At 38.2% G+C, this 27,670-nt stretch overlaps 2 protein-coding genes and 1 long non-coding RNA gene across 4 annotated transcripts in view; all 3 read right to left on the bottom strand.

Moving 5' to 3' along the window:
• LOC115226441 (zinc finger protein 271-like) overlaps positions 1-23,506 on the bottom strand; it is a gene marked incomplete at its 3' end in the record, with an annotated part of 47,763 nt that extends 24,257 nt beyond the window's left edge. The window contains exons 1-2 of the mRNA XM_036515412.1: positions 22,967-23,506; positions 22,570-22,882 (exon numbers count right to left, since the gene is read on the bottom strand). Of these exons, the coding sequence (XP_036371305.1) occupies positions 22,570-22,882; positions 22,967-23,341 (688 nt within the window). The remainder of the gene's footprint in view (positions 1-22,569; positions 22,883-22,966) is intronic.
• On the bottom strand, positions 4,854-15,398 carry LOC115226324. Of its 2 annotated transcripts, none has more exons than XM_036515389.1 (2): positions 15,383-15,398; positions 4,854-10,095 (listed from the first exon to the last, which is right to left on the bottom strand). In XM_036515389.1, exon 2 carries the CDS (start codon positions 10,021-10,023, stop codon positions 4,870-4,872), a length of 5,154 nt encoding a protein of 1,717 aa, XP_036371282.1. In that variant the 5' UTR covers positions 10,024-10,095; positions 15,383-15,398; the 3' UTR covers positions 4,854-4,869. The 2 variants fall into 2 exon arrangements, with proteins under 2 accessions (XP_036371282.1, XP_029653181.1); XM_029797321.2 differs by lacking the exon at positions 15,383-15,398 and adding an exon at positions 12,644-12,902 and having other exon boundaries at positions 4,854-10,221.
• A 276-nt stretch (positions 23,507-23,782) lies between the features above and the next one.
• LOC118768626 lies at positions 23,783-27,355 on the bottom strand. The gene is made up of 2 exons (XR_005004408.1): positions 27,087-27,355; positions 23,783-24,003 (listed from the first exon to the last, which is right to left on the bottom strand). It is a non-coding gene; the product is annotated as an uncharacterized LOC118768626 (long non-coding RNA).
• Between the last annotated feature and the right edge of the window lie 315 nt (positions 27,356-27,670).

Raw genomic sequence — 27,670 nt, forward strand, 5'->3', positions numbered from 1 at the left:
GGCTGAGCACTCCACAGACACGTGTACCCTTAACGTAGTTCTCGGGGATATTCAGTGTGACACAGAGAGTGACAAGGCCGGCCCCTTGAAATACAGGTACAACAGAAACAGGAAGTAAGAGTGAGAGAAAGTTGTGGTGAAAGAGTACAGAAGGGATCACCACCATCCCCTGCCGGAGCCTCGGATGGAAGCACTCAGTCGGTTATGACGATGAGGGTTCTGGTTGATCCGAATCAACGGAACAGCCTGCTCATGAAATTAACGTGTAAGTGGCTGAGCACTCCACAGACACGTGTACCCTTAACGTAGTTCTCGGGGATATTCAGCGTGACACAGAGAGTGACAAGGCCGGCCCCTTGAAATACAGGTACAACAGAAACAGGAAGTAAGAGTGAGAGAAAGTTGTGGTGAAAGAGTACAGAAGGGATCACCACCATCCCCTGCCGGAGCCTCGGATGGAAGCACTCAGTCGGTTATGACGATGAGGGTTCTGGTTGATCCGAATCAACGGAACAGCCTGCTCGTGAAATTAACGTGTAAGTGGCTGAGCACTCCACAGACACGTGTACCCTTAACGTAGTTCTCGGGGATATTCAGCGTGACACAGAGAGTGACAAGGCCGGCCCTTTGAAATACAGGTACAACAGAAACAGGAAGTAAGAGTGAGAGAAAGTTGAGGTGAAAGAGTACAGCAGGGATCACCACCATCCCCTGCCGGAGCCTCGTGGAACTTTTAGGTGTTTTCGCTCAATAAACACTCACAACGAGTGGCTGAGCACTCCACAGACACGTGTACCCTTAACGTAGTTCTCGGGGATATTCAGCGTGACAAGGCCGGCCCTTTGAAAATACATGTACAACAGAAACAGGAAGTAAGAGTGAGAGAAAGTTGTGGTGAAAGAGTACAGCAGGGATCACCACCACCCCCTGCCGGAGCCTCGTGGAGCTTTTTAGGTGTTTTCGCTCAATAAACACTCACAACGCCCGGTCTGGGAATCGAAACCGCGATCCTATGACCGCGAGTCCGCTGCCCTAACCACTGGGCCATTGCGCCTCCACCTGTGATAAATACAATATAGCAAGCATACTGTTTAATTTTTGCTGTGGAAATTTATCTCTTTTCCTTGTAGGCTTAAACTGTAGTCTTATGAATATTGAGGGGGTTTTTTTGTTTGCTTGTTCTAGAAATTTTATCGAGTGGCTGTGTGGTAAGTAGCTTGCTAACCAACCACATGGTTCTGGGTTCAGTCCCACTGCGTGGCATCTTGGGCAATTGTCTTCTACTATAGCCTCGGGCCGACCAAAGCCTTGTGAGTGGATTTGGTAGACGCAAACTGAAAGAAGCCTGTCGTATATATGTATATATATATATATATAGGAGTGGCTGTGTGGTAAGTAGCTTGTTTACCAACCACATGGTTCTGGGTTCAGTACCACTGCGTGGCACCTTGGGCAAGTGTCTTCTACTATAGCCTCGGGCCGACCAAAGCCTTGTGAGTGGATTTGGTAGACGGAAACTGAAAGAAGCCTGTCGTATATATGTATATATATATATATATATAGGAGTGGCTGTGTGGTAAGTAGCTTGTTTACCAACCACATGGTTCCGGGTTCAGTCCCACTGCGTGGCATCTTGGGCAAGTGTCTTCTGCTACAGCTCCGGGCCAACCAATGCCTTGTGAGTGGATTTGGTAGACGGAAACTGAAAGAAGCCTGTCGTATATATGTATATATATATATATATATATAGGAGTGGCTGTGTGGTAAGTAGCTTGTTTACCAACCACATGGTTCCGGGTTCAGTCCCACTGCGTGGCATCTTGGGCAAGTGTCTTCTACTATAGCCTCGGGCCGACCAATGCCTTGTGAGTGGATTTGGTAGACGGAAACTGAAAGAAGCCTGTCGTATATATGTATATAAATAGGCATAGGAGTGGCTGTGTGGTAAGTAGCTTGCTAACCAACCACATGGTTCTGGGTTCAGTCCCACTGCGTGGCACCTTGGGCAAGTGTCTTCTGCTATAGCCCCGGGCCGATCAATGCCTTGTGAGTGGATTTGGTAGACGGAAACTGAAAGAAGCCTGTCGTATATATGTATATAAATAGGCATAGGAGTGGCTGTGTGGTAAGTAGCTTGCTAACCAACCACATGGTTCTGGGTTCAGTCCCACTGCGTGGCACCTTGGGCAAGTGTCTTCTGCTATAGCCCCGGGCCGACCAATGCCTTGTGAGTGGATTTGGTAGACGCAAACTGAAAGAAGCCTGTCGTATATATGTATATATATATATATATAGGAGTGGCTGTGTGGTAAGTAGCTTGTTTACCAACCACATGGTTCCGGGTTCAGTCCCACTGCGTGGCACCTTGGGCAAGTGTCTTCTACTATAGCCTCGGGCCGACCAAAGCCTTGTGAGTGGATTTGGTAGACGCAAACTGAAAGAAGCCTGTCGTATATATGTATATATATATATATAGGAGTGGCTGTGTGGTAAGTAGCTTGTTTACCAACCACATGGTTCTGGGTTCAGTACCACTGCGTGGCATCTTGGGCAAGTGTCTTCTGCTACAGCTCCGGGCCAACCAATGCCTTGTGAGTGGATTTGGTAGACGGAAACTGAAAAAACCCCGTCGTATATCATCATCATCATCATCATCGTTTAGTGTCCGTTTTCCATGCTAGCATGGGTTGGACGGTTCAACTGGGGTCTGTGAAGCCAGAAGGCTTCATCAGGCCCAGTCAAATCTGGCAGTGTTTCTACGGCTGGATGCCCTTCCTAACGCCAACCACTCCGTGAGTGTAGTGGGTGCTTTTTACGTGCCACCCGCACTGGTGCCAGACAGAGCTGGCAAACGGCCACGAATGGATGGTGCCTTTTATGTGCCACCAGCACGAGGGCCAGGTGAGGCTGGCAATATATATATATATATATATATATATATATATATATATGTATGTATGTATGTGTGTATGTTTGTTCCCCTAGCATTGCTTGACAACCGATGCTGGTGTGTTTACGTCCCTGTCACTTAGCAGTTCAGCAAAAGAGACTGATAGAATAAGTACTGGGCTTACAAAAGAATAAGTCCTGGGGTCGATATGCTTGACTAGAGGTGGTGCTCCAGCATGGCCGCAGTGAAATGACTGAAACAAGTAAAAGAGTAATACATAGCAAGCACACACTGCAACATGGGAATGTTTCCATATTCATACTTTCTTATGTGGGAAAAAGGCTCTCTATTTTCTCATATATCTTTTTCCATTGGTAAATCTATAACTTTTTGAATATTTTTATACTTCATGATATGCATAAAATTGTTACTTTTAACCAGTGAGATAAAAATTTGTGATTATTAAATATTATCTAGTATGCATAGTTGTATACTAGATTTTCTAAACATTCTTTCATGTTTCTTATGGTATTCTTTTGTTTGTGTCCCTTCAAGGGATTCTGTTGTTAGTTTAGGTTAAACATCACCAACTGAAGAACGCTACTTTTTTACCAACCCAATATATATAGCGGATCTCAGAATTGAACAGCCGAAATCTGCGATGAGGGATCAGTTTCTGACTGAAGAATGAAGGCTTTGAATGACCCGTTTGTCTTTTTGTTCGTCCCTTCGTGTATTTCACGTTATTTATTTATGTAAAGGTCTATTATATATATATATATATATGTAGGTCCCAGGTTGAATCGGGGTTAACCACAGTAAATAAGGTACTCAATACATAGCAGAGTAAATTAATTTATTTTATAGAAGGAGCTTCTACAGGACTAGAACTGAGCTTCCTAATGATTTCTTCTGAATGAAACAGTTCTAGTCCTGTAGAAGCTCCTTCTATAAAATAAATATATATATATATATATATATATATATATATATAAATATTTAAAAATTGAAGGAGATAAATTAATATTAATTTTAATATCAATTTAAAACCAGTAGTCCAGCATTCAAAAAATCTGAGGAGTCAGAGAAAATTCAAATATATGTGTATATTGGCAGCCCTGCCAATATATACATATATATATATATATATATATATATATATATACAAAGTGAGATAGGGGTTTTGAGTGTAACCCACTATGGGATATCATTTATCCAGTATACTGCCAGTAAAGTACCCAAAAGGCAAATACATAAATGCTTACAATTGCAATGCAATTAATTCATTTATTGCATTATATGGGCGAAGGTAAAATGTTTTACCTCAAATTCATAATACAAAATAAGAAAATGGAGGAATAGATTTCTTTCAATCATCAACTACTAGATAATACCAATTCATATAATTAGTTAATAAATTATTCAAGAACAAAACAGAATAAAACAGTACACATCAATGAGTAATATAATACCATAAGAACAATACATATAAATATAAATATATTGTTCTTATGGTATTATATTACTCATTGATGTGTACTGCTTTATTCTGTTTGATCTGGATGTTCCTGAATAATTAATTAATAAATTATATGAATTGGTATTATCTAGTAGTTGATGATTGGTAGAAATCTATTCCTCCCTTTTCTTATTTTGTATATTTATATATATATATTCACACACAACTATACACCAACATTCATATATATATAAGAAGTGAAGAATGTAGGGAAAAAACAATATTAGTCTACATAATATATATATATATATAATGTGTGTATATATATATATATATATATATATATATTCACACACACACAACTATACACCAACATTCATATATATAAGAAGTGAAGAATGTAGGGAAAAAACAATATTAGTCTACATAATGTGACGTAGATTCAGTTTCCAGCCAATTCTGACCACAAACAGATATTTCCAACAAAAACAACAACAAAATGGAGTAGTTATGAAAATGTTTATCTTTCATAATGTAAGAAACAATAAGATTGAGATCCTGAAACAGGTCCAAAAATCATGATAAAATTGGCCGAAACATCAAAACCAAGAACTGTGTGGATTTCACTATCATCAGTGCTGAGGAATAACTGTTGTTCACCATCTCTAGCTATTTGGTATATATTGTCATACTTATCTGTTATATACATATATTCACCATGTGTTGATAGATGAATTCTCTCATCATATAGATTCAATCTTATTTCTAAACTCCAGACCAAACCTTCTCTGTACCAATGCACAACAGCATATTTCCACCTCTCTTTCACAACAATAATAATATCTTCGCTTGATGTTACACAAATTTTCTTCAGTTCAGTTCCTCGAGACCATATTTCATGACTGTATTCACATGTTTCATCAAGGATGTTAACTACATCGACATAATAGAATTTCCAGCCAGATCTTTTATCTAAAGTATAACCACCACACACAAGTTGATTGTTGTTCTTTTTATAAATCATTTCATAATCTTTTGTAATGTTGATGGTTTTTAAACAGGAGAGATCTCTTTTGAAGAACATCAGTTGTTTATTTTCTTGGAAGAGGACTATGAAACAGTCATCTGTCCACCGACATATATCCTGAGCATGTTTATCCAGTACAGTATGATGAAATAATTCACCTGTTGTGTTGGCTACAATGAGAGTAGGGCTTTGTATGATAACAGCAAAATTGTCAGGTAACATAATTAATTTGGTGAACCTATCACGATTATAATCTAGTTCAATACCTGTAGGGGTGGAAAGAGGAAACATTGCTGTTCTATATGGCATTCTCTTCACTAATATTTCATTGCTTCCTAACGTAGTCTCTGCAATGTAATTACCACATCTCACCTTTAATCTACCTTTATCGATTATTTTACGTGATTTTTCCCCCTCATCTCCTTTGCTACGTTTCAATGTATTAATTGATTCATTACTGAATATTTCATTGTTCATATAAGGTGTAATGGGAGGGAAATGAAGACCAGAGTCAAGCTTTAATGACATGCATTCCAGAATGTTCAATTGGTCACCATCAATCTCTACGGTATAATATTCAGTCAAGTTAATATGTACACACCAGTAAGTGTTTTCTGCTTTTCTACATATTACTCCAAAAGGTATTTCACTTTGCCAGACTTTATAGTTTACCAAATCTTGTTGCTTCAGTCGAAATATTTCTTTTCTGTTCGGAATTGTAACCATTATATCTCTTTCTCCTGTATAACACACACCACCAACTAAAGTTCCAAGATCTCTGTAACATACCAGCTCCCCGTCTCTATCAGATGTTTTAACACCGCCAATATTGGCTTTTTCACATACAACCGTCTGTCCATCAACAGAGATATCAAGATCTTTTACTTCAACAGGATACAGGTCTGTTTGCAACTGACAGATGGAGAATCTCTCTCGATTAAGTTTAAACGAACCTTCGACATACAAACGGTTTTCGGTGTTTCCAACAAACCTTGGGCCATTACAGTTTATACTGGAGAAATTTATTCCACGTTTGTAATGTCTTTTACTTAAAAATAATCTCTTGTATTTACCCGTCTGCAACAAGCACATAATACGACTACGTTGAAAGTCATTTTCTTTATCCCACCATCCGTAAATGTACAAATAAGCATCGTCAATTGTCAAATAGTTTGCCTTGACATACATGTGATGCTGTACAACACGTAAAAGTTCACCATTGCGCTTAACGAAAACGATATAATGATCACTGATGAATATGATGACATCCTCAGCAGTAACTGCAATACCGCATATCTCGTCGTCATAATTTCTACCGAATATTTTAGTAATGTCTATTTCGATTTTATTCATCTCACACACAGTCGACTGTATTTCATCAATCTTAATAATAAGCAAATATTTCTCTCCATCTGTATTACCACAACATACAAGTAGATTGTCAGACAAGGAAGCAATACAAGAATACTCATTTTCTGCCTGGTAAGTTACCAGAGACAATGGAAATTCTACTTTTAACGTTAACAGTTGGTATTCATCACCAGTTGTAATAACCAGTGTGTTTGACTGCCAGCGACACATATATCTAGGGAAAATATCTAATTTTATCGAGTCAAGAAGTTGACCGTCAAATGTTAATATCTTAATGTTCGAATTTACATTGTCGTAGAGTATAATCAGGTTGTTATCAGTAATAACTGAACAACCAGTAATGACCGTGTATTCGTTGTCTCCAACGGATCGAGGGGTTGAAATATGTCGGGCTTTATCAGAAACTGTATGGTCCTGCATATGCAATTTAGAGGACAACATTTCACTGACGCAGATGTTTCTAGAAAATACATCTACCAGGTCGATGTGCATGTTAAGCTGATTATTGGTAATGTAATCTCTCACTACTAGGTTATAGTCATTTATAGCAAACATACTAGTGTTGTCTATCAGATAAACAAATATGTTATCAATATATCCACCATAGAGATTGGGTGGAGGTCTGATATGAGGCAGTAAAAGGGTGGGGACCAACTTACTACCACTATTATTACTATTACAACTGCTACTGTGGCTGCTGCTGCTACTACTACAACTACTACTACTACTATTCCTCCTCCTCCTCTTCTTACCAGTAACAGGTTTGTAGAGAAATACCTTTTTTTTAGTAACAACCAGTACACTTTGTGTTTCGTTTTCTATCACTAATGACTTTATAAAAGGTATATTGATTGTAGAAGTTATTTCACCTTGGTTGTGGCTTTGAATCGATACAATGTCTAAACGAGAAGGTTTGTCACAAGCACAGGCAATGTGACCTTCACCGAGCTTACGTACCGATGTATAAGGCTGGCTTAATGATAGAGTTCTAATTCTTTTTGATAGATTTCCGATAACCCATAGTTGTTTCTCTAGGGGTAATGTGACACCTATGTGATTACAATCCCATCGGCATATATCTGTAGCTGTAGATGGCAGAGATAATCTAGACACAATGTCTCCATCTTTAGAAACATATAACAAGTGGTCATTATCAAAGTTGGACAACACAAACTGCCCACTTGGGAGCCAGCACATTTTGGCAATGAGTATTTTGTTATTCTTATTTTCTTCAAGCCGAATATCTAGATTTTTGATGTAAGGGTTTTTGATCTGTATATTACAACTGGACCAGTCAGAGTATTTATAAAGAAGCATTCTGCTGTGTATAACATCCACTACGTATACAGTTCCTTGGAAAACATCAATGTGAAAGTAAGGAGTTGAAGGCAGTTTCAATTTCCATTTACTTTCTCCAGTTATGTTGTAGCATACTATCAGAGACTCTCTCCTGAAGACAACATAGAAGTAAAATTTGTCAGTGTAGATATGATGAGGGCTGGAGTAAAAATCAAGGCGTTTCACAAAAAGTTCTTCACCAGAGCTTGTATAAAACACCAGCGTATTTTCTCTCTTGTCTGCTACTACAAAATTGATTGGAGTTGCTGCAATGATGACATCTTCATGTTTAAGTGAAATTTTGTCTACGATGTCAATTTTGTTCTCTGTAATCAATACGATATGTGCCTCTACTTCAGTGCTCAGAGCCAAGTACTTATTTGATACCATATGACATATTTGAATGTAATCAGCATCGATGTCTATAAAGTGACCTTCAGTTAGTTCAGGGCATGCAATATACTGAAGTTTCCTATCTTCTCCATACAGAACAAGAAATCTGTTTGAATCAGTTCGGCAGATGGCAGAAGGTTGGTATTTAGACGTTAATGTACTTCTGCAAATGACTTGCCCATTATCACTAAGTAATTTAGCTTCTTGACTCCTATATAGAAGTAATATAGAAGAGGCTGACACAGGCAGAATATTTTGAATCTCACAGGGGTCATCAATATGAATTTGGTTTTTCACAGTTGGTGTATGAAATTGTTGGCAATAAGTCATGCTTGGCCAAAAGTTATTATTTGTCTTAAGAGTATATGCAATGCCTGAGAAATCAAGCAGGAAAATAGCATTTGTGACACAACAAATATATCGAGCTTTTATCGCAATTTTTCTCTGTGACACTCCACCCTTAGATGAAATCCTGTAGATGACATTTCCTTGCAGAACGTAAAAATAATTGTGAAAAACTGAGATACTAGTTGGAATATCTGTTGAGTGTGTATATACTTGAAATAACTGTCTGCCATCAAGACTGCAGCAGACAACTTTATTTATATTAGCAAATGCTAATAAGAGGTGATTCTGAGGTCCTACTATGATACTTGTAGGCCTCTCTTCTAGGGCAGTTATTTTTTCAACTGTATCATTGGCCCAGTCCACAAGATAGATCGTCTTGCCAAACAGTTCCAGCCCTACAAATTTACAATGTTGCAAATAAGAAATCTTATCGAAACCATAATCCAGAGATATCATTTCCCAACTTGAGGGGTTAAAAATGATTAGTTTTTGCCTAAATGGCAATGTGGCCAGAACAGTCTCTTCACCGATTCTTGTAATGTCTATGATGGGTGACGGACAGTGGACTGTGTTACTTCTACCATCAGTTGTGTTACAACGTAGAGTCATCAAATATGGTGAGTAGGTCACTATTCCATGATAGATTGTGGCAATATTTGATATTATATTTGGGGTGTCTTCATCAGATTCCTCAAACTCCAATTTTCGTGGCACAACTTCAGAAGAAGAAACGGAATGGAATTTTGTGACTGGCTTTGGTAATGTAATGGCCTTATGCTTGTAGGGATTGCTGTTAGTGTAAATGTCAAACAGCCGTTCACGAAACCAAGGAAGATTCTGAAGAATCATGTCGTTGTTTTGTTTAGTATATTTCCGAAAGATTTTCATTTCACGCGCGACATTTCTTAAAAACTGACGTTTGTCTAACCCCATGAGTTCTATGTCGTTGCCCTTCTCATTCACAAGGTCCACAAACATTTGGATGTGGTTACCTTTCATTATTGTTTGACCACATGTGATTAAGTAAAAAATTTTCTGCATTTCCTGTTCTTCCTCAGCCTTCTTCCTGCTCTTTTCATTATATACTTTGGCAATAATTGACACTTCGTTATAATTTTTAGCACTGGATAGTAAATCATTATTTGATTTGGCGGGATTGTCAAGAGCCAGAATTGGGTTTTCTTCAACCTTCGACATTTTCTCAACTTTGATGTCTTAACTCTTCCTTATATATACTTATGCATGTGCGTATGTGTGTGCTTGCAAGCGTTTATTGGTGGCTGCCTTAAAACCATTAAATCCAAGAGGTCCGTGAGATTGAGATGTCTTTTGTGTCTCAGTTTTCCTTTGGAGAGAAATTTGCTTACTTCTCAATTTACCGATTTCACACCAGAACTGAAATGAAATTTAAAATAAAATTAAAGCATTTATTAGTTTTTTGGGTTTTTTTTAAACCATAGGTGTAGGTGTGTCAGTGTGATAAGAAATTAGCTTCCCGAAAATAACCTTCAAAGGTAATAATTATTAAAATTATAAATTAGGGTATCACCATGCTGAAAATAGCAGCCATGATCTGACTCTAAAACCACCTTAATTGTCCATATCGCAACACGGAGAGAAAACAAAGAGACAAGATGAAACTAGGAAAAAATTACTGGATAATTCTAGATCCCGGATTTCTGACTTTGCATTTAGGAATGCTTTGCCTCATCAGTAGAATACACACAGAAGAGAAACATAAATACATATATATATAAGCACAACATATGAATTCTTACATATACAACCTGAAGAAAATTCTAACTGGGCCCCACCTGCAAGGTCTTATGCTGTTTGTCTTGATATGAGGTCACCATGGTTGTTATGTATGTGCCTGATGTACTCTTATCAGAAGGGTAGTAATGACAGGTATATTAGGTTTCCTATATTTTATCCTAGGGTCACTTTGAAGCCATGTACTGCTCTCTCACTCAATGTCTTACAAACTTTAATAATAATAATGCCCTGACGCAGTACCAGGCAGTGGCTCTCATGGCTTCTGATCTTAACTGATTGGAAGTGTTATCATGTACGTTGTTTTGTCTTGGTATAAAAGATGGGCTACAGCAAATATTCTGCTCAATACCACAGATTTGCTTGTCAGTTGTTTGACCTTAACCAGTTGAGCATGTCCCTTAGTGGCTGACGATATGTGCATCTCTGATCACGAGCAGAAGTAGTGGGGGAGCATCATAGCCATGTGTTGAGAGGAATTCTTTGGGGTTTGAATAATTCACCTCTGGAAACATGGGCGGTTCTTTCAACATCCTTAAACAACCCTTATTCAGGGACCTTTTGAGCGGGATGGGCTACTCAACCTGAAGAAAATTCTAACTGGGCCCCACCTGCAAGGTCATGTGCTATTTATCTTGATATGAGATCACCATGTCGTGCACATATGGTTGTGATGCATGTGCCTGGTGTACCCTTATCAGACGGGTAGTCATGATGGGTATATTGGGCTTCGTATATTTTACCCCAGTGTCACTTTGATGGCATGAACTGCTCTCTCACTCAATAATAATAATAATAATAATGATAATAATAATAATGTATATTTCTTTACTACCTACAAGGGGCTAAACACAGAGGAGACAAACAAGGACAGACAAAGGATGAAAACAAAGTCGACCATGGCGATATTTGAACTCAGAACGTAACGGCAGACGAAATACCTATTTCTTTACTACCCACAAGGGGCTAAACACAGAGAGGACAAACAAGGACAGACAAACGGATTAAGTCGATTGCATCGACCCCAGTGCGTAACTGGTACTTATTTTATCGAACCCGGAAGGATGAAAGCAAAGTCGACCATGGCGATATTTGAACTCAGAACGTAACGGCAGACGAAATACCTATTTCTTTACTACCCACAAGGGGCTAAACACAGAGAGGACAAACAAGGACAGACAAACGGATTAAGTCGATTGCATCGACCCCCAGTGCGTAACTGGTACTTATTTTATCGAACCCGGAAGGATGAAAGCAAAGTCGACCTCGGCGATATTTGAACTCAGAACGTAACGGCAGACGTAATACCTATTTCTTTACTACCCACAAGGGGCTAAACATAGAGGGGACAAACAAGGACAGACATAGGTATTAAGTCGATTGCATCGACCCCAGTGCGTAACTGGTACTTAATTTATCGAACCCGGAAGGATGAAAGCAAAGTCGACCTCGGCGATATTTGAACTCAGAACGTAACAGCAGACGTAATACCTATTTCTTTACTACCCACAAGGGGCTAAACATAGAGAGGACAAACAAGGACAGACAAACGGATTAAGTCAATTGCATCGACCCCAGTGCGTAACTGGTACTTATTTTATCGAACCCGGAAGGATGAAAGCAAAGTCGACCTTGGCGATATTTGAACTTAGAACGTAACGGCAGACGTAATACCTATTTCTTTACTACCCACAAGGGGCTAAACATAGAGGGGACAAACAAGGACAGACAAAGGTATTAAGTCGATTGCATCAACCCCAGTGCGTAACTGGTACTTAATTTATCGACCCCGAAAGGATGAAAAGCAAAGTCGACCTCGGCGGAATTTGAACTCACAACGTAACGGCTGACGAAATACTGCTAAGCATTTCGCCCGACATGCTAACGCTTTTGTCAGCTAGCCGCCTTTTTGTTGCATAGAAATCGCTGTCGGAAAATAAAGCAAAATTCAAATTAAAGTTGTATGTGTAACTCTAATAAATACTCAACATTTTAAATATGATAGTGCTTATTTGTTAATTAAAATAATTATAACGATACTTACTAGAATCGATGTGTGGATTTAGATTTCAAACTGAGAAGTCTTTAATTTTCAGCAACCGCATTCGGAGTTTGGACCAGTTGTGCATTTGTAATGAAACTACTGTTTGCAGACAGACTATTTATAGAGCAGGATGGAATATATATACTTCTAGCCATCAGCTTTAGAATTACATGCGTGCGTGCGTTTTGTATATTCGTAAGTAGTGTGTTACTTAAGCTCTCAGTTGCTTGTGGTTCTTATCGCTTAGATATGATTCATATTACTTAGATATGTGACCTGAGGCCATTTACAAACCAGTTACTTACTGCATGCAACTATATATGGGCTTGCGAAGGAGTGGACGTGCGTAAATTTCTTTGGTAGAGCAAATAATTCTTGGAAATTATGCCTAGAGGGGTGGATCAAAAGAAAATGGGACGACATTTCGTTGTCAGAAAGGCCATTTTAAAAACTGATTTATTGAGGTGTTTGCCCTTAAATGGAACAAAGAAGTTTTAATTTCCATTCTTATTTGCAGGTGCTGCTGACAATGCGTCGGATCTGCAAGAGAGGGGGGAGGGCGAGAGGGCGAGAGAGAGAGAGAGAGAGGATCAGTCAAACACACATTCTCTCTCATGCATACATACCCGCATACATACATGCATATATATAGACATACACACAGGCACACGAATAAACAGTCATACAAACACACACACACACACACAGAGGAACGTACAGAGATACACATACAGTCACCTACACGCACATAAACCGTCGAAGTAGTAGACAGACAGACACACGAATGATGGACACACACGCACACACATAGACAGTCGGAGAGACAGACACATGCACACACAGATAAACGGTTGAAAGTAAACTTTGGGCTTATTCTTTGTACGCCTAATACCTTCTTTACAAAAGGAAAATTGTTTATTTCTATCTTTCTCTTTGTAATGAAGTAATGCTTTTATTAATCAATTATAATAAGAGATTAAAAGACTCACACGAAGTGGTCGCAATGAATTGACACGTATGCATCTTTGTTACTCAATTATCTCTCTCTCTCTCTCTCTCTCTCTCTCTCTCTCTCTATATATATATATATATATATATATATATATATATATATTATATAAATTAGAGACAAAACCACTATTACGCAAATCAAACAAAGAAAGACTTAATCCAATACATAAATTAATTTATATAATTTAGAAATTTAACAATTATTAATATCCACTACGATCGTTTCATGTCTTCTTTTCATCACAACTTTGAGTAGTAGACATTCTTCAGGTGGTTTCAAATAATTGTCTCTAATTTATATAATATAATATTTTACTATAAATTGGATTCAATCCTAAATCTGATTTTTCCCTGTAAGTTTGGATTTATTCCCTAATATTTATTATTAATTTATATATATATATATATATATATATATATATGCATCTTTGTTACTCAATTATATATATATATCTATATATATATCAGTTTCTTTTTGCCGAACCGCTAAGTAACGGGGACGTAAACACACTAGCATCGGTTGTCAAGCAATGCTAGGGCGACAAACACACATACATATATATATATATATATAAATATTACATTATATAAAAGGGCTTAGTAAAATAAATTACTTTGCCGCATACTGAACTCATTAGAAATAGCAGCTAAAAAAACTTTTCTAGAACTATTTCCAATACTTAAAGAAAACCTCTCTCATATAGTGCTTGCTCAATTCAACCCACGAAAGTATGTGGGTAGAGACATTAAAAAAATCAAATGCAAAGGTTATTTGAGAACGTACGTTTCAAGATTAGTCAACTCGACATTTCTATCATCAGCTCAGAACTCCCTGGTTTGGATTTGAAAACACTGAAAGTGGGAGCATACCCTTTCGGCTTGTTATCGCTTCTGAAGATCCGCTCGAAACTAACAGTGTCAGCAAATTCAAATATGCAAGCGAAGAATTTCTGCTCTCCCCTTTTCTTTAAGTATTGGAAATAGTTCTAGAAAAGTTTTTTTAGCTGCTATTTCTAATGAGTTCAGTATGCGGCAAAGTAATTTATTTTACTAAGCCCTTTTATATAATGTAATAATTTGAATTCGCCTTAAATGGTCCCTTTGCATACTGAATACTTGGTGAAATTGATTAATTAATTAATTTTACCCTCAATTGTTAAAATTATATATATAAATATATACGACAGGCTTCTTTCAGATTCCGTCTAACAAATCCACTCACAAGGCATTGGTCAGCCCGGGGCTATAGCAGAAGACACCTGCCCAAGATGCCACGCAGTGGGACTGAACCCGGAACCATGTGGTTGGTTAGCAAGCTACTTACCACACAGCAATATATATTGTTATATTTCGGAATGGTCATTATGCCAATTTAGCCAATAAAAAACACGCACTATATATTTGGTTTTATTTTGCTTCAGTGTTATCTATTTTTTACATTAATCTTAATCTTATTTCGGCCAGAGTTCGTTCGTCACACTCCTGTGACCGCATCAGTGGTCCTTTGTTTTCTTCTTTCTTATTTGTGTGTCTCTCCTTACTAACCGTCAGCCATTTTGTATTTCTATTGTATGTCTTCATTTGCGCATGCTTATATCTCTATGTGCGTCTATGTTTATTTAGTGTGTGTATGTGGGGGGATGCCTGTAATATTTGTATCTTCTGTTTATATATGTTCATGTAATTTGTATTTTGTATTTTGTTTTTGTTGTTTTTGTTTATTCTTATTTTGTTCATGTGTTTACATCCACTTATTATTATCATTACATATGCTTGTATGTATGTATGTATAACAACAATACTAGTAATAACAATAATAAATCGAATCGAAATATATATATATATATATATATATATATCTTTATATATAAAAGTAAGGTTGTGTGTCTGTCTCCTACGATTTAGAGTCCTAACTACTCCCACATTTTGCAGTGCAGTTTAACCAAAACCGGGTATCTTATAGTCGTGATTCATATCGAGCCCTTCTGGGTATTAGCGTGCGTCTACGATGAGTCTACGATTTTTAAAATAATTTACCATCATATTTTTCCATTTTAATGCATTTTTTAGCTTTTATATAGGGGAAGTAACTCTCTAAAAATATCTACGATGTGTCAACGATTTAAAAAAAATTTACCATAATTTCTTTTCCATTTTTAATGCATTTTTTTTGCTATTTTTTGGCTATAACTCTCTAAAAATGCTTATATAGTTATTTCCCTTACAATCCGAGCAACGCCGGGCGATACTGCTAGTATATATATATATATATATACTAGCAGTATCGCCCGGCGTTGCTCGGGTTGTAAGGGAAATAACTATATAAGCATTTTTAGAGAGTTATAGCCAAAAAATAGCAAAAAAAATGCATTAAAAATGGAAAAGAAATTATGGTAAACTTTTTTTAAATCGTTGACACATCGTAGATATTTTTAGAGAGTTACTTCCCTTATATAAAAGCGAAAAAATGCATTAAAATGGAAAAATATGATGGTAAATTTTTTTTAAATCGTAGACTCATCGTAGACGCGCGCTAATACCCAGAAGGGCTCGATATGAATCACGACTATAAGATACCCGCTTTTGGTTAAACTGCACCGCAAAATGTGGGAGTAATTACGAATGTAAATCGAAGGGGACAGACACACAACTTCACTCTTATATAAAGATGCTTTTTTTTTCAGTCATAGAGTTAGATTTATGAAGGTCTTCAGTAGAAAATCCTTCGAATTCTGACTCGCTGCTTGATATAATGAAATTCGTATCCATTTTTTGTCAGAATTACAAATTTTGAAAACACAATAGGAACAAATTTCGGAAAAAAATCTCCCATAATTCACGGAATTAAAATTACACTTCGATTTTTGTACAAAACTGTATTTGAAGTGTTTACAAAGTATAATACGTGTTTTCACGAATGTACTAAAGAGATTTACTCTGATATTCTCATTTAAATATGAATAGGTAAATTCGGGCGGTTTGGTAACGAAAGGGTTTATATAAGTGTCGTCTGTTTATACATAAACACTGTTTCATAGTTTCAGTTTAGTCTTCCTCAAATCACTGTTGCTAATTTACTCTCTTCCAAGAACATTTTCACTCACTGTTATCTGTTAGCTTCCCATACATTTTACTCATGTATCTATCAGCGTGATAGACAGAAACAAATATTACATTTACTTTCATTTTATTCGTTGCCCACTGTGTGTGTGCGTTTGCGTGTGGTGTAAACCAGACTAAGAAAAGCATTTGACACACACACCAGAATGTGAGTTTTCTGTAAATTTTGCTTAATTGGAGTTTAAATTTTAAAAACTGGACCTGGCATGACGCGATGCATTGTACTCTTAAAACTGCTAGGTAAATTGTAATTGAAGAAATCCTATATTGTAGATTTGTATAACTCCCAAAGGGAGGCAGATAAAATCTGCCTTTTATAATAAGAGATATATATATAGTTATTTATTTCTATTTGTTTATTTATCTGTGTATTTATTATGTTTTCGGGATCCTCTATCGTCATATGTTGTGGTGTGCGCTAGTGCTCCATTCTAGTTTTCTATTCAGGCTAGGTTTATTTTCTATTATGTGTGTAGCTTCTGTAATTTGTCTAATTGTTGCATCTGTTCTATGTGTGGACAATATTCTAATTTCTATGTTATTGATTGATCCCCCGTGTTCCTGTTCGGCGTGTTGGTACAGAATCGATGAGCTTTTACCTTCCTTGAGTTGTCTCCAATGTACATTTACCCGCTCTCCTATGCTTCTTGCTGTTTCCCCTACGTATGTCGTTGTCTTGTTACTGCATCGTCCCTCTATACATCTTATACTATAGACTACATTTCTGGCTTTACAGTTTGTTTGTGGGCTAAATCTACATACAGTACAGTACTTATCCGTACAGGGGATGCTACTAAAAGGATAGGTTCTACCAATTATAGATTTGATAGGGTTGCCTGGCTTTTCAACAACCTTAATTCTTAGCTTAAGTTTGTCTAGGGTCCTTCTAAAGCGGTACGCCAGTTCACCTCCAGGGGTGGTGTCAACGAACATGACATTCTGGTATTTATGGCTATCATACCAAGAGTTGGCCTTCCCTATTTTCTTTTTTGTCCTTTCTATAGTGTTCCATATATATTCAGCAAAAACAATTAAGATTCAAGTGAATTCCACATAGACACAGGCTCTAGGATGTCTGGAAAACATGTATGTGATTTAGCTGATGAATACTGGACATTTGTATTTGCTGCAATACTTACAGCTTTAAATAAAATTGTTCTTGGTATGAAACAATTGTACTAGGCTACTAATCCATTCTTGTTGCTTTCTTCTTGGTTATATATATATATATATATATATATATATATATATATATATACTAGCAGTATCGCCCGGTGTTGCTTGGGTTTGTTTCGACCCGCTGGAATTGGAATTTTTGAAAAGTAAAAATTTTGCATTTTGTACCTTGTTATTCTCTTCAAGTGAACATTTTTGTGGTTGAAATACACCGAAAAGTGGCGACACTGCAGTGAAAAAATCGTAAAAAAAAAGGGATTTTCATAGAAAAAAGCACCTTTTTGATGTAAATAATTTTTGGTGTTAACATGGTCCGATTTGAATTTTATCTTCTACGGAAGGAAGAGCAACCCTTCTATCATACTTTCAATTTTGGTCAACTTGCGCCACAGGGTCTCAGAGGAAATTGAAAAAACTTTATATGCCATGACCCAATCGAATCTACTTGTAAAAATCGTAGGTAAATTCCAATTGAAGAAATTCTATATTGTAGAATTGTATTAAAAAGGAACATGGGAACAGGCAGAGAAAATCTGCCTTTTATCATAAGATAAGAAGAGATAAGAGATCATAAGAGAAGATATCATAAGAAACTAGCAGAATTGCCCGGCGTTGCTCGGGGCTGAATTGCTTGAAAGTACAGTTAATGATTGCACTGAATTATGATGATTATTCAGGCAAATATTGATATAAGTTTACGGCGAATGAATGTATTTGTAAGTATATAGAAAGCCGCGTAAAGGTAGAATGGTGTAAGAATTGAATGCGAGGTTGCCTTGAAAAGAGCCATGTTATTGTTCTCATAATTGTAAGAATTTGATAGTCGTGGAAGGCAATGTAAAACGTTCGCAGGTGAATAGGGTCTCTTCATTTTCCACTAACGGCAGCGGATGTGCTGTTACAAAACTACATTTCATCATTTTCGAACACGTTAGTATTCATTTACATAGGACTCTCTTTTATGATGGCATTTACATTTTTATGCATTTCATGACATTAATTCACACTTAACCAACACCTGTCCTTCACTCACCTCTATTTCTATCCATTCATCATCAAACCACCAGCCTCATCTTCTATATCCAACGTACATGACACATCTACACTCTCACTGTTAAAGTTTACATAAGCGACAACAAGATCGCAACATACACTTTGGAAACTAAGCAACAGATCATTTTATACAACAACAAATTTAATCATAACGCCCATCAATGAAAACATCTCCACCACTGTGTTGTGATTCATCTATTCAGCACCACTACAGTCTTGCCGGTCTGACATATGGTGAGTAGATGCTATTGTTCTATATTTTATAAATTACCCATATTTACTTACCCATGCTTCATTCCCCTCTTGCCTACATAGGGCATCCATTCTCTTTTAACACAGCATGAAGTTTTGTAACAGCACATCCGCTGCCGTTCGTGGAAAACGAAGAGACCCTATTCACCTGCGAACGTTTTACACCGCCTTCCACGACTAGCAAATTCTTACAATTATGAGAACAATAACATGGCTCTTTTCAAGGCAACCTCGCATTCAATTCTTACACCATTCTACGAGGGGGTAGGAACCCCTTTACACGGCTTTTTATACATTCATTCGCCGTAAACTTATATCAATATTTGCCTGAATAATCATCATAATTCAGTGCAATCATTAACAGTACTTTCAAGCAATTCAGCCCCGAGCATCGCCGGGCAATTCTGCTAGTATATATATATATATATGTCATTTTCCATTCTTCCTGAGTGTCAAACTAATACACCTACTTGTTATTCCTACACCTGTCTTCGTCTTTTTTTTTCTATAAATTTGAACCACACACACACATATATATATATATACTCTTTTACTTGTTTCAGTCATTTGACTGCGGCCATGCTAGAGCACCGCCTTTAGTCGAGCAAATCGACCCCAGGACTTATTCTTTGTAAGCCCAGTACTTATCCTATCGGTCTCTTTTGCCGAACCGCTAAGTGACGGGGACGTAAACACACCAGCATCGGTTGTCAAGCAATGCTAGGGGGACAAACCCAGACACACACATATATACGACGGGCTTCTTTCAGTTTACGTCGACCAAATCCACTCACAAGGGTTTAGTCGGCCCAAGGCTATAGTAGAAGATACTTACCCAAGATGCCACGCAGTGGGACTGAACCCAGAACCTTGTGGGTGGTAAGCAAGCTACTTACCACTCCTGCGCCTAAATATATATGCATCATATATACATCTTATTTTAAGATGAAATATTTCGTCTTACAGTTTTGTATTTATTCGTAACATAACAACTTTACTGTGATATTGTTTACTAATATCTGAGAAAACATTTCTCAAAATTTTGTTGACCATCTCAAATATATCAACATTACTTTACTTCACCATCATCGTTTAGCGTCCGTTTTCCATGCTAGCATGGGTTGGACGGTTCTACTGGGGTCTGTGAAGCCAGAAGGCTTCATCAGGCCCAGTCAAATCTGGCAGTGTTTCTACGGCTGGATGCCCTTCCTAACGCCAACCACTCCGTGAGTGTAGTGGGTGCTTTTTACGTGCCACCCGCACAGGTGCCAGACAGAGCTGGCAAACGGCCACGAACGGATGGTGCTTTTTACGTGCCACCGGCACGAGGCCAGTCGGGGCGGCGCTGGCAACGGTCGCGAAATGGAAGGTTCTCTTACATGCCACCGGCACTGGTAACACATCTGCAATTTCCATTGATCGATTTCGATTCTGACCCGGAAATTTGTTACGTGAAATATATATGAGTAGATGCATGGTTATACATAACATTACAAATATTTTGGGATCTCATCAACGTAGAGTTCTCTTTCTCTTTTTACTTGTTTCAGTCATTTTGACTGCGACCATGCTGGAGCACCGCCTTTAATCGGAGCAACTCAACCCCGGGACTTATTCTTTGTAAGCCCAGTACTTATTCTATTGGTCTCTTTTGCCGAACCGCTAAGTGACGGGGACATAAACACACCAGCATCGGCTGTCAGGCAATGCTAGGGGAACAAACACAGACACACAAACATACAAGCACATACATATATACGACAGGCTTCTTTCAGTTTCCGTCTACCAAATCCACTCACAAGGCTTTGGTCGGCCCGGGGCTATAGTAGAAGACACTTGCCCAAGGTGCCACGCAGTGGGACTGAACCTGGAACCATGTGGTTGGTAAGCAAGCTACTTACCACACAGCCACTCCTGCGCCTGCGTATACATATATACGACGGGCTTCTTTCAGTTTCTGTCTACCAAATCCACTCACAAGGCTTTGGTCGGCCCGAGGCTATAGTAGAAGACACTTGCCCAAGGTGCCACGCAGTGGGACTGAACCCGGAACCATGTGGTTGGTAAGCAAGCTACTTACCACACAGCCACTCCTGAAAATATAGTAATAATGTTATCACATTAATATCTCTTCTTTCTTGGGTGAATATAGTTATGGTTATACAAGTCATTTATTGCATTGGATGAATTTTCACAAACAGCATGTATCCTGCTAAAAGCAGTGGGGGAGCATCCATAGCCATGTGTTGAGAGGAATTCTTTGGGGTTTGAATATGCCACACAAGAAGGTACTAAAAGGGCAGCTGCCTATAAAACAATGCTTCAAAAAGGGAAGCATGATGTGTCATAGTAAGTGTTATGATTTCATGAACCCTTTCGTTACTGTATTTATTTTGAGATGCTCTGTGTTTCTTTCAATTACTTTAAATATAACAAAGAATTTAGTAAAATAATTTAGTTATCATTCAGCTGGTATTAGGAACATAAATTATAACTAAGGTTTGGTAGAAGATTTGTATTTAAAACTTATGAAAATAAGACATTTGTATCCAGAGCCAGAGCCGGTTTCAGCTGGGTTGGTATCGAAAGGGTTAAACACACTTTTACATTTGGACAGATGGACATTAGAAGCAGTTGGAAGGGTGAGGATTTAAGGAAATTTAGGCTGTTATTTCTAGCATATAGAGTGACCTCACTGAGGTCCCTTCTCGTGTTTTCTGCTGATTATTTTTCTTCTTAACCCTTTTGTTACCATATTTCTGTTGAGATGCTCCGTGTTTCTTTCAATTACTTTAAATATACCAAAGAATTTAGTAAACAAACTTAGTTATCATTTAGCTAGTGTTAGGAACATAAATTGTGACTAAGGTTTGGTGGAAGTTTTTATTCAAAACTTATGAAAATAAGACATTTGTATCCAGACCCAGAGTCGGTTTCAGCCGGGTTGGTATTGAAAGGGTTAAGTCCACAAAGCTATCATATGATTTAGCAGGGAAAACAGTCTTCAATTGGGTTGTCGTCATAGTATTGCAAAGCATTTTGATAATGATTCCGTTACAGGTCTGCATGGATACATACATGTGCAATTAAGTTGCTTTTCTGAGTGAATGATTTATCACAGATATCACAGTGATATGGCTTCTCTCCTGTATGAATGCGTTTGTGAATAGTTAACACACTGCTTGTGGAAAATGACTTACCACAGAATTCACAGTGATATGGTTTCTCTCCAGTATGAATATGTTTGTGCCTAGTTAAGTCACTACTTCCAGAGAATGATTTACCACAGGTGTCACAATGATAAGGCTTTTCACCTGTATGAATACGTTTGTGGATAGTTAAATGACTAGTTTCTGAGAATGATTTGCCGCAGATATTGCAATGATATGGCTTCTCTCCTGTGTGAATACGTTTGTGTTTAGTTAAGTGATCAATTCGGGTAAATGATTTACTGCAGGTATCACAGTGATATGGCTTCTCACCTGTATGAATACGTTTGTGTACTGTTAAGTGACCAGTTTCTGAGAACGATGTACCGCAGATATCACACTGATATGGTTTCTCTCCCGTATGAATACGTTTATGCTTAGTTAAGACGCTGCTTCCAGAGAATGATTTACCACAGATGTCACAGTGATATGGCTTCTCTCCTGTGTGAATATGTTTGTGTAAATTTAAGAGATCACTTCGAAAGAATGTTTTTCCACAGATATCACAATGATATGGTTTCTCTCCTGTATGAATACGTACATGTTTAGTTAAGACACTATTTGTGGAGAAGGATTTACCACAGATGTCACAGTGATATGGTTTCTCTCCTGTATGAGTACGTTTGTGTTTAGTTAAATCACTACTTCTAGAGAACGATTTACCACAGATAACACACTGATACGGCTTTTCTCCAGTATGAATACGTTTGTGTATAGTCAAGAGATCATTTCGAGAGAATGATTTACCACATTCGTCACAGTGATATGGCTTCTCTTCTGTATGAAGATGTTTGTGAGAAGTTAGGTTACTTTTCTGAGAGAACAGTTTACCACAGATATCACAGTGATATGATAATTTTCTTAACTCTTCTGACATCTTTCCAAGCAATCACAAAAAAAAACCAACCCTTTAAAACATTCTCACAGTATTAAATACTTCCCTTCTTTTTCTTTTCATCATCATCATCATCGTTTAGCGTCCACTTTCCATGCTAGCATGGGTTGGACGGTTCAACTGGGGTCTGTGAAGCCAGAAGGCTTCATCAGGCCGAGTCAGATCTGGCAGTGTTTCTACGGCTGGATGCCCTTCCTAACGCCAACCACTCCGTGAGTGTAGTGGGTGCTTTTTATGTGCCACCCGCACAGGTGCCAGACAGAGCTGGCAAATGGCCACGAACGGATGGTGCTTTTTATGTGCCACCGGCACGGGGGCCAGGTGTTGATTAATTTTCTTGTTCTTCTTTTTCTTTTTGTTTATTCCTCATAAACATTTCACCTGCTATCAACTCCGAGCTTCATAGATCTCTAAAGCTGCTGCAAACTCTTTTATAAATTTATTCAAGTTTTATTAGAATGCACTTGACAATGAGATGAGGTAGAGAAATGTTGTTATCAATCTCAGTTCAGAGCAAATATTTCAGTGCTTCTACCATAAACTTATAGAGGCAGGGTCATATCTGTTGTGTATAGCATCGTCTTTACATGATAAATAATGAGGTTGTAACGATAAAGTCTTTTACACCAGTGTCATTCATTAATCTGAAACAATAAAGCAGTGGTTTTCAACCTTAGGGTTCCGCCAGTACAGTCCAAGGGTTCCGCAAGAAGTTACCAAAACTGCTAAAATCGGCAGTAATTTTTAATTCTCCTGTGCAGATATGTGTGCATAAGACTATTAAATTATTGCACAGGGGTTCCTCGAGCCAGTGGAATGCTTCCTTGGGGTTCCGCTCCAGTAAAAGGTTTGAAAAGCACTGCAATAAAGAAACAGTATAAGATATAGAGGATACATAAAAATGGAAATTTTACAGCATTTTACATTAAAATTATGCATATTCGTATACCACAGTTTCATTTTCATATTGTGTAACATAATCAATGCTAAACTACAGAATATCATCATCATCATCATCATCGTCGTTTAACGTCCGCTTTCCATGCTAGCATGGGTTGGACGATTTTGACTGAGGGCTGGCGAACCAGATGGCTGCACCAGGCTCCAGTCTTGATCTGGCAGAGTTTCTACAGCTGGATGCCCTTCCTAACGCCAACCACTCCGAGAGTGTAGTGGGTGCTTTTTACGTGCCACCGGCACGGGGGCCAGTCAGGCGGTACTGGCAACGACCTCGCTCAAATTTTTTTCCCTATGCCAACGGCACAGGTGCCAGTAAGGCGATGCTGGTAATGATCCCGCTCGAATAGTGAACAATTATACTCTTCTCCTTTCAGAAACATATTTTCTTATTCTTGCTTGGTCCCAGACCAGCCACGATTGAGCAAATCCATGATCAGAGGTATTCCATTCATGACTACCCTGTCTTTCTGTCTAGTATTGCATATCCGGGACTTCATCAGCCAAATACAGTCTTCAGTTATCAAGACTGAAAGGTGCAAAGAGAATGGAAATTGGCTGTTATTTCTAGCAGATGTGGCACCCTCAGAAAAGTGGTTGAGAACCATTTGTTTGTTTGTGCTATAAAGCTTATCTATCATAAGGTGGCGGGCTGGCAGAATTGTTAGCATGCCAGGTAAAATGCTTGGCATTTCATCATTCTTTATGTTCGAAGTTCAAATTCTATTGAAGTCAGCTTTATCCTCTTGGGATCAATTAAGATAAATACCAGTTGATTACCGGAGGCCTAAATAAACTTATCCCCTCGTTGGATGTCAGACTTATGAAGCGCCAACAAGTTTGAATTTTTCCGAGGAGTTAATAGGATTTAAAAAATGCGTAAAATTATGAAACCATCATTTTCTGCAATTTTTTTCCCCAGAGCTTTTTCAAGAGTACCGTGAAAAAAAAATCTGAAAAATCCTCATCAAAACGGAGAAATTCCAACTTAGTGCTAGTTCGACGTCCGCCAACCTGAACACCAAAATTGCTGGCTTTATGCCAAAATTTGAAACCAATATTTATTTACTGTTAAACATGCTTAACTTCGTAGAAATGGCAGTCAAATCTCCTTCAAATTACTTAATACCTATTTCTTTATTACCCACAAGGGGCTAAACATCGTGGGGACAAACAAGGACAGACATAGGTATTAAGTCGATTACATCGACCCCCAGTGCGTAACTGGTACTTAATTTATCGACACCGAAAGGATGAAAGGCAAAGTCGACCTCGGAGGAATTTGAACGCAGAACGTAAAGACAGACGAAATACCAATTTCTTTACTACCCACAAGGGGCTAAACATAGAGGGGACAAACAAGGACAGACATAGGTATTAAGGCGATTACATCGACCCCAGTGCGTAACTGGTACCTATTTAATCGACCCCGAAAGGATGAAAGGCAAAGTCGACCTCGGAGGAATTTGAACGCAGAACGTAAAGACAGACGAAATACCAATTTCTTTACTACCCACAAGGGGCTAAACATAGAGGGGACAAACAAGGACAGACATAGGTATTAAGGCGATTACATCGACCCCAGTGCGTAACTGGTACCTATTTAATCGACCCCGAAAGGATGAAAGGCAAAGTCGACCTCGGAGGAATTTGAACGCAGAACGTAAAGACAGACGAAATACCAATTTCTTTACTACCCACAAGGGGCTAAACATAGAGGGGACAAACAAGGACAGACATAGGTATTAAGTCGATTACATCGACCCCCAGTGCGTAACTGGTACTTAATTTATCGACCTCGAAAGGATGAAAGGCAAAGTCGACCTCGGCGGAATTTGAACTCAGAACATGATAGCAGACGAAATTCGGCTACGCTAACGATTCTGCCAGCTCGCCACCTTGATTTTACTTAATACCGTCTTCAAAACGAAATATTGGTCTTATATAGACAAAAAACAATATCATAATTGCGCTTTGATGATGTCAGTTTGACTAGGCTGCCCAGGGGCTACACAACACATAAAACACAGGTAAATAACTATACAATTAATCTAACTTCGGATAATTTAGGAGCATGGTGAATACTATTCTTATTTTGTCTATACAATAGTCATAATAAATATGCAAAACACGAAATAATGTAATCATATTATTCAAATTATACAGGTTACACAGTGAGGTAATAAATAATTCATCACACTGCTGTGGATCACCAACAGTAGCTGTGGTAAATAGTAAGTTCCCTGGACATTATTCTGTCAAGGACTGATAAAGCCCGTTATTCGGTTTCCAAACTAAGACCGAAATTACAGGTTCCCCCCGCAACCAGAAACCAGTCCGTCGCAACAATATGATTCTACATCATGAAAATTAATTCCCATATTTATTATTAGTCTGTCATATAACTTCACCCTCTTTGCAGTCGAATTTCGGCCACCTTCTTGAGAAATCAACTGTTTTCAGCTATCGTCTCGTACAGGCTCTCTTATATACGTTCTGAGTTCAAATTCCGCCGAGGTCGACTTTGCCTTTCATCCTCTCGGGGTCAATAAATAAAGGACCAGTTTCGCACTGGGGTCGATGTAATCGACTTAATCCCTTTGCTTGTCCCCTCTATGTTTAGCCCCTTGTGGGTAATAAAGAAATATACGTTCTAAGTTCAAATCCCGCCGAGGTCAACTTTGTTTTCCATCCTTGCGAAGTCGATGAAACAAAACCCAATGAAGTGTTAATGGTATCAACTGATCCCCATACCCTGAAAATTACTGACCTTGTTCCTAAATCAGAAATCATTATCGAATGCAATAAAATTCATTCTGATGTAGATCGAGCAGCTTTCTCCGAATCATCACATGTGCGAGTGACATCTTAGTCTTAAGCAATGTAATACGGCGGCCGTGATTAGTCAGTTTCTTCGTCGGACACATCGCATTCCTATAACGATTCCATTCATTGGCTAAATAGGACTTCTACTAAAATGTGGAAAGCAAGAAATGATAGAATTTCTTTTTATTTTTTATTTTTTAAGAGTTTAATGAAAAGCTTTCATCGAAAGGGACAATTAATATATATTGCTTATTTTAGGCGGCGAGCTGGCAGAATCGTTAGCACGCCGGGCGAAATGCTTAGCGGTATTTCGTCTGCCGTTACGTTGTGAGTTCAAATTCCGCCGAGGTCGACTTTGCCTTTCATCCTTTCGGGGTCGATAAATTAAGTACCAGTGAAACACTGGGGTCGATATAATCGACTAAATCCGTTTGCCTGTCCTTGTTTGTCCTCTCTGTGTTTAGCCCCATGTGGGTAATAAAGAAATAGGTATTTCGTCAGCCGTTACACTCTGAGTTCAAATTCCGC

This window comes from Octopus sinensis, linkage group LG30 (assembly GCF_006345805.1).
Source record: "Octopus sinensis linkage group LG30, ASM634580v1, whole genome shotgun sequence".
NCBI classification, from domain to species: Eukaryota; Metazoa; Mollusca; class Cephalopoda; order Octopoda; family Octopodidae; genus Octopus; species Octopus sinensis.